The following is a 13,785-nucleotide window of genomic DNA, read 5'->3' as shown; positions in this document are numbered from 1 at the left end:
TATCACATCTATATTTTTAAATTCTCCTTACAAAGGTACTTTCCATTTTTGTTAAGTGTGTCATCCTTTGTCCTATAATATCTTTCAACACCATTAAACCTTATTTCATCCCACGAGTGTTTTTTAAGGTTCATAGTGGGTTTTCCTGCATAAAAGCATCTTCTCAACTCATAACAGTTTTATCTTACTTTTCTGATTTTTTTTATTTACAGTACTTTGTTCTTCTTTTTATGGGTATGTTGCTTAGTGTTTGTGACCTTTCTGTCTCCTTTTTACAATAATGTCCTTGGTTTGAACAATAAATAAGGTGGATAAGGAGAAACTCTTCGTCTTGACCTCATTCTTACACCTTGTTCTATTTGCAGACTAATTTATAACCTATGTCTGCAAAGTTTTAGCTTCCGAAGACCGAGCTTTTGACCCAGTTTGAGACTCTGCTCTGCTGTTTTTTTATTGCTATTTATCTTTAATTTATCCTGTTTTTTGTTTTTGTTTATTTAAGAAAAACTCATTGTTTGATCTGAATTTCAAGAAATACTTCATGTTCAGTTGATTAACAAAATTATTTTGTGATTAAAAAATTAAAACCCAAGCCAAAAAAGGTTTTTTTTTCTAGATACAATAGTGGAAAGCAATATATTTCGTAACAGGACATTGAAAAGATTAGGATCAAATACAGTATTGGAGATTTAGAAGTGTTTCTTTCTATTATTTACTTTAGAGAAGGTTATTTGCATATATAGAAAAACAGCATTTAAAGTGTAAAAATCTACTGCAGCATGTTAAAATTCTAAATAATTACTGGTATTTAAGTAGCAATTTCTACAATCAATGAGTAATAGCGTTTATGGTACACATGATTTCGTAATAAACTGGAAAACCCTTTTTTTTATTATTTTATTCAAAACATTCAACCAACAAACAGTAAAGGACAAAGAGAACATTGTGGAAAAGACATCAAATCCTGACGTGGTTAAATCTCGCGTTGACACAACGGACGGTGGAATTCGAACAAAAGCTGTGAGTCGTGACCAGGGCTCACGTGACCAAGCATCAACGTTTTCATTGGTCACTCAAGTCACATGACAGGAAAATCAGCGATGGAGAAAAGCTAAGGAAGGTAAGGTTTTTTTGAACGTTTTCTTTGCCGTTTCGTCGGTTTGTCACTCCATTTTGTGCATAGTAAACATAGCATAAATGTAGTAAATAATAGACAGGGGAATTTTCAAACACAAAAAAATATAAATGTGGCATTTTTAATGAGAGAATCGCTAAAGAGGATGCTAGCTTCAATGGCTAGCAAATGCTAGCTTGGATCAGACCTTATTTATGTGTTTTTTAAAAGTCAAATGCACACCGCGACAGTGTTCTTTCTGTGGTGTTATTACTTTTACATTATTATTGGTTTTACACGTAGGTGGTGCAAGATGGGAGGTATTTACATATCCATATCCATATGTGATCCCAGCTCATTTGTAAATGTGTATAATCTGTTGTTAAGATTTATTTATTCACACTAATTTGAACACTTGTTTAATTTTTGGCAGGATTCTAGCCTGACAGTGGCTTCCTCCCTTCTCATATTGCGTGTGGAATGGCAGCAGTTTGGCAGCAGGTTTTGGCCGTGGACGCAAGGTGATACTCAGTGCTGCATCAACAGCAAAAACTGAGATGGAAAAATAAAAACCTTATGGAGAGTTTTCTGTTCAAGTTACTGTTTATTTAAACAAGCTGCTGTTCTGTGTCACTGCTTTCTTCCTCCAGGTACAATGCTTACCGCACGCCCACCTTCCCACAGTTCCGAACTCAGTACATCCGCCGACGCAGCCAGCTGCTCAGAGAGAACGCCAAGTGTGGCTTTGAGCCAGGGCTGCGCAGGCATTACCTGAAGCTGCGCAGTCAGCTGTTGGCCCTGCGCTATGGGCCCCTGTCTGAGCAGAGCAGCTTCAGGGCCAGCAGTGTGCGCAGCTCCCGCACCACACTGGACCGCATGGAGGTCAGACTCAAAGAAACTGAAGGGACAGGAAAAGCAGAAGAGAAGTGATAGGCTCAGGTGTCTGTACTAATCTGGTGGAGGGAATTAAAAAAAAAAAAAACAATATTTGGAAGCTGGAAAGAGCGTTTAGGCTACAACAAATGTGATCCAAGCAAATCCTTTGCTGTTTTTCATTTTAGGCTGAGCAGCTTGGTTGAAATGGCTGGTGCTGCTTCCAAACATTTCAAAAATGCACGAAAAGCTGTTGCATAATTTGTCAGGAATGTGTTTCAGTCGTGGTTTTTCTCTTGTCTTGTTTGCCTCTCCTCTCTGGTAGGATTTTGAGGAGGACCCCCGTGCCCAAGGGGCTCGAGGCCATCGCCGCTCTGTTAGCAGAGGTTCATACCAGCTACAGGCCCAGATGAACAGAGCCGTCTACGATGAGAGGTTCTTCAAAGATGTTTTAAAAGCAGAAGACCAGTCTTTTTTTCTAAACTAACCTTTCTCTGATTTTTTTCTAAATGTAGTCTTGTGTTGGTTTTGCTTAAGATTTTTCTTATAATTAGTTGAAAGTTGTGTCAGAGCAATGTAAGATATGTTTACCTTTCTGTCTTCAGGCCTCCGGGCAGCTTGGTGCCCACGTCAGTGGCAGAGGCCAGTCGTGCTATGGCAGGAGACACTACGCTGAGTGAAAATTATGCTTTTGCTGGCATGCACCACATATTTGACCAACATGTTGACTCTGCTGGTATTTCACTTTCCTTAAATATACATTTGGGAATTGCTTGTATCAGTTTTAGGATGTTTAATTTGTTAATGCCTTTTTTTTTTGTTGCTCCCCCTTATCCTTCAAGTCCCACGTCTGCAGTTTGCCAATGATGACAAGCATCTCCTGGCCTGCTGCTCGTTGGATGCCACGCTGTCTATTATGATGCTGTCTCCTCCTCCCGCTAGCGTGAAGGTGATCCTGAAAGGCCACGGCGGTCCCGTTACCGACTTCGCCTGGTCTCTGAGCAACGACATCATCGTGTCGACGTCGTTAGACGGGACCCTGCGTATTTGGAACACAGAGGACGGTCGGTGCATTCGAGAGGTCAGAGACCCAGAGTCCAGTGAGCTGCTCTGCTGCACCTTCCAACCAATGAACAACAACCTAACAGTGGTGAGTCCCTTTCAGACACGATTTTTAACCACCTTAAGCAAAGGTTTTAAAGTTACCTATAGGAACCTCTATTACAAATATTAATGAGTGGAAAAAAATGTAATGATTTTATTACATTACAATATTTTACAGACCATTAGTTCCAAAACCATTTCTAAGTGTCACAACTTAAAAACTGGGTGACAGTAGTTTTGTCCTGGGAGCTAAGGCCACTGTGTAATAGGTGTGGCTTGATGGATTTTTATTTTTATTACTTAACTACGTGCAGTTTTGTGATCAGTTGCACATGTATTCTTTTGCATGCATTCAGATTCAGATGACCAAACTTTTAAGCATTTGAGGCCTTTCTGATTGTTTTTCATGACATTTAGTGGTTTTCTGTATATTAACTTACTGGCTATATTTCTTCTTTTTATTTTTGTCAGTAACTATTTTAGTTTATTAACTACTGTGTTAATGTGGATTATTTCGAATTTTATGCACAGTTGCTGTGACAAACATGTGACCATTCCTGTTTTTTCACCATTGTTGTTTTGAATGTTTCCAGCCTCTTTTTCTCTCTCTCTTTCATGACCCTCTGTTGAAAGAAATTGCTGTAAAACACAGATTGTTTTCCTTTTTTTTTTCATTTTTGACAAAAACAATCCCTTTTGTATGTGAGAAATTCCCAAAATGGTGACACCAAAACCAGTATGGGTTTTATCTGGGACTATACCTGCAGCAAAAATTAACATAGGAGTGAAGCTTGGAGAAAGTTCTTTAATTTACATTTTAGCAAAGATAATGCTATAAAAATGTCCACTTTGCTAAAAATATGTATTTATTCACTAATTATTTCATGAACAAAGAAGAAACGCTCGAGTCCTGGAGATTATAGCTTACTTGTTCGTAAAGTTTTTGAAAACACTGCGCTTTGAGGAAATATTCTATGAAAAGGTAAACGTTTGCAAATTGCTTTTAGGTGTTACTAATTTGTGCCAGAAGATTGGTATCAAGTTGTTATGAGAAGCCTGTGAGACTGATTATTTCTGAAAAAGAGCAATTACTGAGTATGTGTGAGGAATCTTCCTGCAGTTTTATAGCAACACTTAAACTGTTTTAGACTTTATCTTGCTCTGCAGGTTTTGGTCTTTCTTAACCAAAATAAATGGATTGCTTTGTGCTGCACAGATGGAAGTGAAGTTTGTTGACTAAAAGGTGCAGATAGAAAAATTTTTTTTCGTCTTGCTGATAAATCCTTTATTCAATCATCATAGGCAGAAATGTGCACATTGGTTTCCCCATTAATGTTTTTCTGTAGACAGAAGAAAGACATCAGTCACTTTCTCTGAGTTTCTGCAGGAAAATAATAAAGATGCTCGCCGTTTCCCATTTCAGGTTGGAAATGGCAAGAACCACCTGCAGGTGGTTAACATCTCCACTGGGAAGAAGGTGAAGGGCGGCTCCAGCAAGCTGACGGGGCGCGTGCTGTCGTTGTCCTTTGATGCTCCTGGGAGGATCCTTTGGGCTGGTGACGACAAGGGGAGCATCTTCTCCTTCCTCTTTGACATGGCGACAGGTATAGCTGCAATAAAAAGCAAAGTCTTTTTTTTTTTTTTAATAATTTATTTTGATGATGAATTATCATTGAGGAAGCTGTTGATGCATCTTTTTGGCACTCTTGTTGTCACCCCCCTCCCCCCTTGCTCCCCACCCCCACCCCACAGGAAAGCTAACCAAAGCCAAGCGTCTGGTGGTGACTGAAGGCACCTCCATCTGCAGCATATCTGCTCGCTCCTGGATAAGCCGAGAGGCCAGAGACCCCTCCCTGCTGGTCAATGCGGGTTTAAATAAGCTTCTGCTGTACAGGTCAGGTTTGGAGCATCAAAAGCAAGTGGCTTTCTGTGTATTGGTCTGGACACTTATTTTTGAACCTTTGTGCCGTTTTTGCTGGGCAGAGTTGTCGACAATGAAGGCACACTGCAGCTGAAGAGGAGCTTCCCCATCCAGCACGGATCTCAACCCGTTCGTAGCATCTTCTGCCCTCTCATGTCTTTCAGACAAGGAGCCTGTGTAGGTAAGAAGTCCTGACAGCGCTGCACTCACTGCATGCTGTCTCCCAGAAATGGCTTACCCTCAAATTAGCAATCTATAATAAAAATGTGCATTAAAGGGGTATATATAATCAGGTGTAAGCCTTAACATGGCCTTTCCTCTGTTACTTATACCATTATTTCCTGTCAGTTGTCCTCAAAGTTTGTCTCTTATTACCAAGGAGGGTAACTCAGTCTTAATGAAAATGACAGCAGAGTCTGAAATGCACACAAAATATCGCATATTTTCTTTGTTTCGTCCCACTGACCATCATTTCATATTCCCTTAAGACTATTTCAAAATTACTACAAAAAAATTAAAAATAATTTTAAAAATAATTTATTTATTTAGCTAAATTTCTATCATTTCTTAGTTGTTTTTCTTCTATTTTCTGATAATTGTCTATATTTGTCTTGGTTTCTCCCTCCGCCTAAGTAACCGGCAGCGAGGACGGCTGCGTATACTTCTTTGACGTGGAGCGCAACACCAAGGCCATAGTTAACAAGTTGCAAGGTCACGGGGGTCCCGTTTTGGACGTGAGCTTCAACTGTGACGAGAGCTTGCTGGCATCGTCGGATTCCACGGGCATGGTCATCATCTGGAGGCGGGAGCAGAAGTGACCAAACCGCCGGCCGATAGCTTTTCCTCCGCCGCACAGCCGCTGCTCTTCCACCGTCCGATACCTGTCCGCAGATGTACACTGGAATGTAACAGGCTACATCAGATGTTTCATGTTATGACACTCAAGTGCAATCAAATAGAACGCCGGCTGGTGTAGGTGATGGAGATGTTTTATTAATTTATGTGCGTGCGTGAGTCTGTGTGTGTGAGTATGTGCGGGCCAGTCCCCCCACAACTACAGCCGAAACATTCATGGCTTTTCCGTATGAAAAGAGCACTACTTCCATGCATGTGTCATCGCTTACCTACAGCCTGCGTAGGTCTGACTGAATTCATGTGCAGAGGATGCTATAGAATCTAACAGGGAAAAAAAAAAGCTACTCTTTTGTCCCACACTGACATTCCCTCTGGCTTAGATGTAGTTCACTATTTATGTCACTTGTTATTTAAGCCGTGTAATGAATTGTAGTAAAGCTGCCTTGTAGACTTTCTGTTGCCCGTTTCCCTCCAAGACCTGTGCATGTAACAGAAATTGCAGTCTTGTATTTGGCATTTCAGATTTGCAGGAAAGTGTAGTAATGTGTTTGTACTTATGTTTTTGTGTACTCTGTTATTGATGGCTACCGGTTCGCAATCATTATTTAACACACAATAAAACTATATTAAGTTTCGGGGGAGAGTTTGTGTCCTTTTAAAACATAAATTTGATGTTTTTGCAAACTAGTTTCTAAAGACCTAAAAGTAGTAGAATGAATAAGACAAAAAAATAGAAATTTAGATGACTGAAGTATTAGTACTTTATTAGGAATAATATTCATCCTGTTAATCAGAATTCCTCTTAGTGCTGTAGTTGTACTTGTAGCACATTTGTAAAGTTTTATTTAACACCATCCCTCCGCTGTATCTCTAATGGGAGTAACGGTCTGCCAGAGTCTAACCTGGCTACTGTCGGGTAAAGCCGCGATGCATCCTGGACAGGACGCCAGCCTGTCACAGGGCTATTGAACACCAATTTTGACCATTTCTACAATGATTAGATAACCCAGAGTTGGCATCACTGAGATCCTGTTTGTTGCTAATAGATTCATTGTACTTTAAACTCTCCCTCCCCGAAAGGCATTATCCTATAAACAAATGACTATTTTAGTATATTTTAAAGCTCCATAACTTTATTTACGCCCAAAACTTTGTTCAAAATATGTTTTCTGATTCTACACACAAAACTCCACTCAAATGTAAGGACAATTCTTATTAGCAATGTTCTGTGATTATATGAAATCCTTAGTTTTCACATGAAATTATCTTATGTGAACATAGAATATGAAAACATTAGTTTTTATATTCTATTTTCACATAGGATAATTTTCTGATCCAATAAATAGGCATGTCGATTTGTAAATATTCTTAATAAATTTATGTCAAAGGATTGTAGAGCAGCTGAGTTTATAACTATAAGCAAGATGACGTGTTTGGTTCAACATTTATTAACAGCATTTAACTAGAATGAGTTCCCTCTCCAAGCTTGTGAATGCTTGTTGTGTAGAAGCCAGTAAATGGCTGCTATGCAGAAAAGAAGAAAAAAAATCCCCACTATGAAATAGTTGCTAATTAAAGACCGGAAGCTAATGGATCGGGTCAGCATAAAAGATTTCCAGTGCATTCACTCCAATAAAGAACAGTGGGCCTCGTCACAAAGTCTTTTCTGTTTGGTTTTTTTCTTTTCTTTAGGAAGAAACCTAAAAATAAGCTTTTTGACTCTGCATCAGCATCACATCTGAGGAAAAAGAGAACAACCTGTCAAGCATGCATTATTCAAAGAATGTTTGCACAGGTGATGCTGCTTGTAAAGTAGTTTTTCTTCTGCAGACACAATTCTGTTAGTCTCATAAAAAAATGTTATTTAATTTAACATACCATAAATAAACTCATTTTTGTTTTGTCAAAAAAAAGTAAAATCCTAGAAAATGTGATGTTTTCGTTAATAGATTTTCACCCTTTCTGCAGAAGACTTGACCCTAATCCTTGAATCATCTTTACAAATGAGATTGCCTTTTTTTTTTCCTTTGGGGTAGTGTTCTTGATAAATGAGTAGCTATTCATTATTTATCCAGATGTAAAGAACCATCTGCCGCTCTGTTTTTTTTTTGTTTGTTCATTTATGGTGTTAATTAGTTGGTCTTTTTGGGGATTTGGGTACAAAAAAAACACATTTAGAGCATTACAACAGGAAATTGGTCAAAAAGCTCATGTGAAAAGGCCTCTTCTTTGTATTTTTTTTCCATTTACAGTCAAAACGTCAGGTTTAATTCTGCTTTAAAGCACCAATCTATAATGCATTTCTGGATTAAAGTTGAGGTGCACATTACTGTTGTTTAAAACATTTTACCCACTGATAATGATTCTTACTTTAAGATTAGATTATTTTTTATAAAATCGTCATTTTTGTGACACATTTGCAAACATAATCTTGGGAAGGAAAAAACAAATACATTAAAAGTCATCCAACTTATAGGTATTTTTCTTTCCACCTTTGTTTTTTGTCCAGAGATGTCAGAGTTAAGAATTCATCAAAAGTAGAGTCTTTATTGATGAGAGGATAAAAGAACCTCCTCAGTTAAACTGTACAGTTACAGAATATCATCTCGCCAAGGAATGCTAGATGTAAAAATTATGGGCCACTTCTTGCTTTTCTCAATTCTTCGTCCACGCTGACATTTGTACAAGCTGCGAAAACCAGTCCTGAATCTATGAACTGCAGTGGAATGCATGCTAGTACAGTATGCTGTGCAAGTGTCCACATTAAGAAAATTGACTGCACATATATAGCTATGCCAAAAAATATCCTGGCGGTCAAACATTTGCATTACATGAATTGTAATTTGGGGGGAAAAAAAGAAACATCAGCCCATTTTCACACACTGGCCTGCAGTAGTTCGGATTTGAAAGGAATCCTGTGATCCAGACACTTAAATTGTGACATTTATACTGAGGGGGAAATGTGAGAGGGCCGGCTAACGCTCCTGTTTCCTTCAAATTTGGGGCCATTTCCCTATTTAGTCATATACCTCAACAGTATAGTACTTTAAAACATTCCCAGGGCCATCATTTGTAAATACACATACATTTTGCTCATGATTTTTTTCTCTTCAAATGATACATACATCATTGTTCAAGTCATTAAATTCCATTTTTCTGTTGGCGATATACAAGTGTTACAATCTGTCAGTCTCCGTCTCATTATCCTTGTGTTTCACATTTACTTGCACATAGAATTTTCAAAGTAGGAAAAAAAAACACTTCACATATCCAATTTGGAGAAATTATCATTTTCCAAATCATAGTTGCTGATTTATGTAGGATTTTTAGACAACAAAAAGTAGGCTACTTTCATTGGGACACAGTGTGACTGGAGCCAAGGTTATCATCATATCTGTCAGTCTTTTTCTGCCTCCCCCTCTGTTCTCTCTACACCTTTTCCCCTCACACATACACAGAATTGTCATATAAAAACACACAATTAGGAATGTGCATTCCTGTACAGTCTATACAATATGAAATCAAGCCATATCTCAAAATAGTGTCATCTGCTTAACATGTTTCATTTACAAATAAAGCAAAACAGGCATTTTTTTTTTCATGATACAAAGAAACCTGACACGCCCTAAATCAAGTCCTATAAAAGGGAACAGAAAAAAAAACAAGCATGTAAGGATTTTTTTGGGTGTACAACAGCTATTTAAATGTATCCAAATGTATTGGGTCTGTTTAATATTCATCAGTCTTCCTTGAATTACATGAAAAGGCGTCCAAGGTGGTCTGATCCCTCTTTTCCATTTGAGTTCTTTGATGTGTTTCGGAGCAATCGGTGCTCAGATCAGATCAACACCCCCTACAGTCACAGTCCACGGCACATTTCCTCAAGGGTTTAGGTGGTTGCGGCGCCCGCGCGTGCGGCAAAAACTAGTTCTCGGGTGAAAAGCTCTTGGGCGTGTCCGTCATAAATAAGGCAACGTTATTTTAGAATGGCATGTGTCACACTTTGTCAGAGATGTGTCACACTTTGTCAGAGTGGTGATTGTTGAATTGTTCCAAACGAGTAATGATACAGTACAACATCAGAAATATATACGCTCAAAGAGTTACAAAGGTTCTTCTTTTTATTGCCCTTTCCAAACCTGTGCAGCTCACATTTATTCAAATATCTCTCTCCAAGGCGTGGCACTGGGCCGGCATTGAAGGAAAACTGGACTTTGTTGTGCAAAACAACAAAACAGACATTAAACCAACAGCTTTACAATATAACGGCTCTCTAAATGTATCTTAAAACTCAAGAGCTTTCCCCTTTGTTCACCTCACTCATTCTCACATAATGCAGTAGGCCTCATCCTGGGGTAGGTGTTGTTTAGTCCTCCAGTACGTAGGCAAGTGAGCTCTCAGCACTTTCCTCAGGTCCTCGTTGAGCAGGAGGCAAAAGATGGGGTTGACTCCAGCCTGGGCAAAGCTCATCCACACTGTGATGGAAAGGTACCTGTGGGGGATGGTGCATGACCTGACAAAGACCCTCCAGAAGCACGCCACAATGTAAGGCGCCCAGAGGACTAGGAAAAGCAAGGTGATGGTGTAGAACATCCTGCCCAGCCTCCTCTCTGACCTCACTTCCTCCATCCCAAGCAGCCGCCGGTGCTGATTGTGTAAATTTTGCCGGATGCCCAGCAGAGTGGGTGGCATGGGGCCACGACCGAACCCTGCAATCCAATTGGCCGCAGCTTGCCCCGTGGCCCCAGGACCGTGGAAGGTCCAGTTTTGGCTAATAGCTGGCACTAGCTGGACAGGCTTCATCTTGCGATGTCTGTATTCAAACAACAGCAGCTTGGCGTAGAAGCCATGGGTGGCCAGAACCACAACCGCAAGCATGAGCATGAAACCCAGGGTGTCGTTGGTCTTCAGGTAGCGATGTTCGAAAATGCACTGGTCTTCATCCCGGATGAACTTGTATGTCCCCACGTCAAAGACGGGTGGGAAGGCCATGGCCACCGCCAAGGTCCACACCATGCAAATGATGGCGGCGCAGGTCCAGATGGTCATGCGTTTGGCGTAGAAACGGTGATGGGCGATGGCAAGGTAGCGGGTGACAGCCACACAGAACAGCATAAAGGCCGCATGAAAACAAAAAAGCACAGCCATGAACGCCACAACCTTACAACTCAGCGCACTGTAAGTCCAGGCAGAGCTGTTGTGGACAGAGACCAACACAAAGGGGAAGCAGGCAGCAGACCGAACTGCATCGGCCAGGCACAGGTCCAGGAGAAAGAAATATGGAGCCTTGTGGAGTGTCCTGTCTCGCAGCACCAGCATGGAGATTAAGAGGTTCCCTACAAGGCTGATGCAGATGATCAGCCCCAAGAAGATCAGTTTGAAGTAGGCCGACAAATCTGTGGAGGAGATTCCTCCACTGCTGCTGCTATCACTGCTGCTGCTGCTTCTGGCTAGTCCACTCTGGGAAGCCAGTACCGCCAGCAAACTGCCAGGGCCATCAATGGCAAAGCTCTGGTTAGTCATTCTATTACCTTCAAGCAAGAGCCTGCCTGATCTGGGCCCTTTATAAACAGTAATGATCCTCCTACAGCCGTTGTCTCCAACAGCTCTCTTGTCTTCACAAGGAGAGGCCTTAAGGATCTTTTCTACACGACAGATTCATCTTTCCTCTTTGTCTGAAGCCTCGTCACCTGGGAAAAGAGACACGTTTTAGAGAGGGAGAAGCCACCTGCTCGATAGAGCTTACTAAAAAGCAGATCTCAAATATAAAAAAAAATAAAAAATCATGGGGACACAGACGGATTGTGTTGTGCAGTGATGTGGAAACCTTGGCCTTCCTGTTTCCGTAGCGCTGGGACCAGACCAGTAGCTCTACAGCATGCCAGCTCCTTGGCTCTCTCAGTAATTACCTTGCCCGTTGCTAAGATACTACAGCTCACATACTTTGTGCAAGTGTGGGTGTTTGAGTGAATGCATGGGGGCGTACAGGGGGGATGGAGCAGACACAGCATAACCAACGCCGGGCATGTCCAACAGAGATGTTGCAAATGAGCAAAGAACATCTGATGCGTTCTGTCGGCCGCAGGTGCGTGACGACCAGTTCGAGAGCATGAGAGTGGGATCTGAACCATTCAAAGCACAGAATAAATATGGCAACATAACAGCAGAGCGGGCAGCCATTTGGCTTTTTTTTTCTTGTGCTGTTTAAGGCACAAGATTATTTTAGACATCAGTGTTCAGGATGGGATTTCTTTCAAAAGAATTGACAAAAGTAAGACAAATGGATGTCAATTTGAGGATAAAATCCATCAGACACCTAAAAAATATCAATTTGAATGTGCGTGAGATGGCAACAAGAGGCGGTGATGCTGGTTTGGGTGGGCCTCTTTTATGTAGGCCATGATCACAATATGATTGTAACTGTAATCTCTTTTTTCTGTACAGAGCAGCCCTCTGCCACCTTGACGAAAATTATAATGAAATAGGCCAGAGGTGGAATAAACAGACAAACAGGTGTCAAAATCCCCTCTGCTGTGTTTTTGTGTGTATCCGAGGCACAAAATGGAAAACCTTACCTTTCATTTCCTCATTTTTGATGTTGTCTCCCGTTAAAAACAAACAAAGACAGAGGGTGAGAGCCCAGTCCCTTGGTCGCACTGTTCATCAAATCGACGGGAAAACACATAATAAAGATTCATGCTCCTGGAGGTGCTCTCAGGCGGAAACAACACCTGTTATGGATAAATCCACCGCAAAAGTAACCGAATGGAGGAACATGAGACGGCGGAGGCTGTCAAATAATCAACAGCTGATCAAACCATCCGTGATCATCTGATGCTGATGAGAGATATGTCTTACCAAAAACCATAAAAACACACACACACACTCACATCCACCGCCACCCTTTCACAGCCTCACAGAGGGATGTGTCCATTTGAATACCATCCGAGAAAAACAGCTTTTGTGTCGAAGATGAGGCTCCAGAGGGCGAGAAAAATCAAAATACACCTTTTTTTCCCCCTCTTTTTTTTGTTTGTTCCTCAGATCATAAATCCAAAATGATGTCAGATTTTCAATGCTTACAATAACCCACCCACAATCGTTGAAGAGGAAAAAAAGATCGCGCATCCCCTAAATGGATCGTCTTGGCGTGTATATTGGCCAGTGGCAGCAGGACAATTAGTCCACACAGACGACAACCTCGATACCACTCTATTTCTATTCCCCATCTTTCCTTCGGTTGAGAAAAAAAACAACAAAAACGTGGGGGGTGAAATCGCAGGGCCTGTACCCCGAACTGTCAATCTGCAGCCTTTGTTTTTGCTGTCCTGCGAAGGTGGACTACATCCTAACGGTCCTCAGTGAAAAGCCCTCCATGACAGACCGGGGAGGGGGGGAAAAAACCTCCATGAAAATAAATTCCGGTGATAAAAAATGAGGATCTCCCGCCCTCCTCCTCCTCCTCCTCCCCGCTGAAAGCAATTGAAGCCACGCTTAAAGGAAGAAAACGAAAGAAAAGAAAAGAAAACAAAAACAAAACAGCACGGCGGGATCAGGCGAATTATTCCTGAATAATCCCAATTATGGCTGCTTGTGAGGAGGCAGCTCGCACATTCGCGGAAAGCGTCGGTTTTGTTCGGAGGCAGGGAGACAGGGGGAGGCGGGGGGGAGGGGGGAGGAGAGGGGAGGTGGGCCTGTTGTGCAGTGCTGTGGGCCACGACTGGAAAAGTGATGCTGTGTGCAGCCGTCATTCCGCACGGAGCCTGTTGTCTCCTGCACGGCAGCCAGCTCCAGCTGTCAGACCCCTGTCCGCGACAGGCGGGATGACGGGGCTGACGGGACCCCAAAGAAAAGGCAAGAGCCCAACAGGGCCGCAGCAAGGGATTCTGGGTTCTGTGACACAAGGATGCTCCTCCAT

The 13,785-nt window shown here is 41.5% G+C and overlaps 2 protein-coding genes across 3 annotated transcripts; one reads left to right on the top strand and one right to left on the bottom strand.

Annotated features, from left to right (window-relative positions):
- Positions 1-1,015: 1,015 nt before the first annotated feature.
- Positions 1,016-6,502, top strand: wdr13 (WD repeat domain 13). Of its 2 annotated transcripts, none has more exons than XM_023956795.1 (10): positions 1,016-1,120; positions 1,548-1,635; positions 1,765-1,996; positions 2,313-2,422; positions 2,593-2,723; positions 2,830-3,137; positions 4,515-4,695; positions 4,844-4,985; positions 5,075-5,193; positions 5,646-6,502. In XM_023956795.1, exons 2-10 carry the CDS (start codon positions 1,595-1,597, stop codon positions 5,828-5,830), a joined length of 1,449 nt encoding a protein of 482 aa, XP_023812563.1. In that variant the 5' UTR covers positions 1,016-1,120; positions 1,548-1,594; the 3' UTR covers positions 5,831-6,502. The 2 variants fall into 2 exon arrangements, with proteins under 2 accessions (XP_023812563.1, XP_023812564.1); XM_023956796.1 differs by lacking the exon at positions 1,016-1,120 and adding an exon at positions 1,245-1,434.
- A 1,391-nt stretch (positions 6,503-7,893) lies between these two features.
- Positions 7,894-13,524, bottom strand: LOC101169943 (probable G-protein coupled receptor 173). Its single transcript, XM_011477472.3, has 2 exons — positions 12,443-13,524; positions 7,894-11,557 (listed from the first exon to the last, which is right to left on the bottom strand). The coding sequence occupies exon 2, from the start codon at positions 11,388-11,390 to the stop codon at positions 10,194-10,196; it is 1,197 nt and encodes a 398-aa protein (XP_011475774.1). The 5' UTR covers positions 11,391-11,557; positions 12,443-13,524; the 3' UTR covers positions 7,894-10,193.
- Positions 13,525-13,785: the final 261 nt, after the last annotated feature.

The sequence above is a fragment of the Oryzias latipes genome, chromosome 7, assembly GCF_002234675.1.
Source record: "Oryzias latipes chromosome 7, ASM223467v1".
In the NCBI taxonomy this organism is placed as follows: Eukaryota; Metazoa; Chordata; class Actinopteri; order Beloniformes; family Adrianichthyidae; genus Oryzias; species Oryzias latipes.
This window is presented reverse-complemented; position numbering and strand designations above follow the sequence as displayed.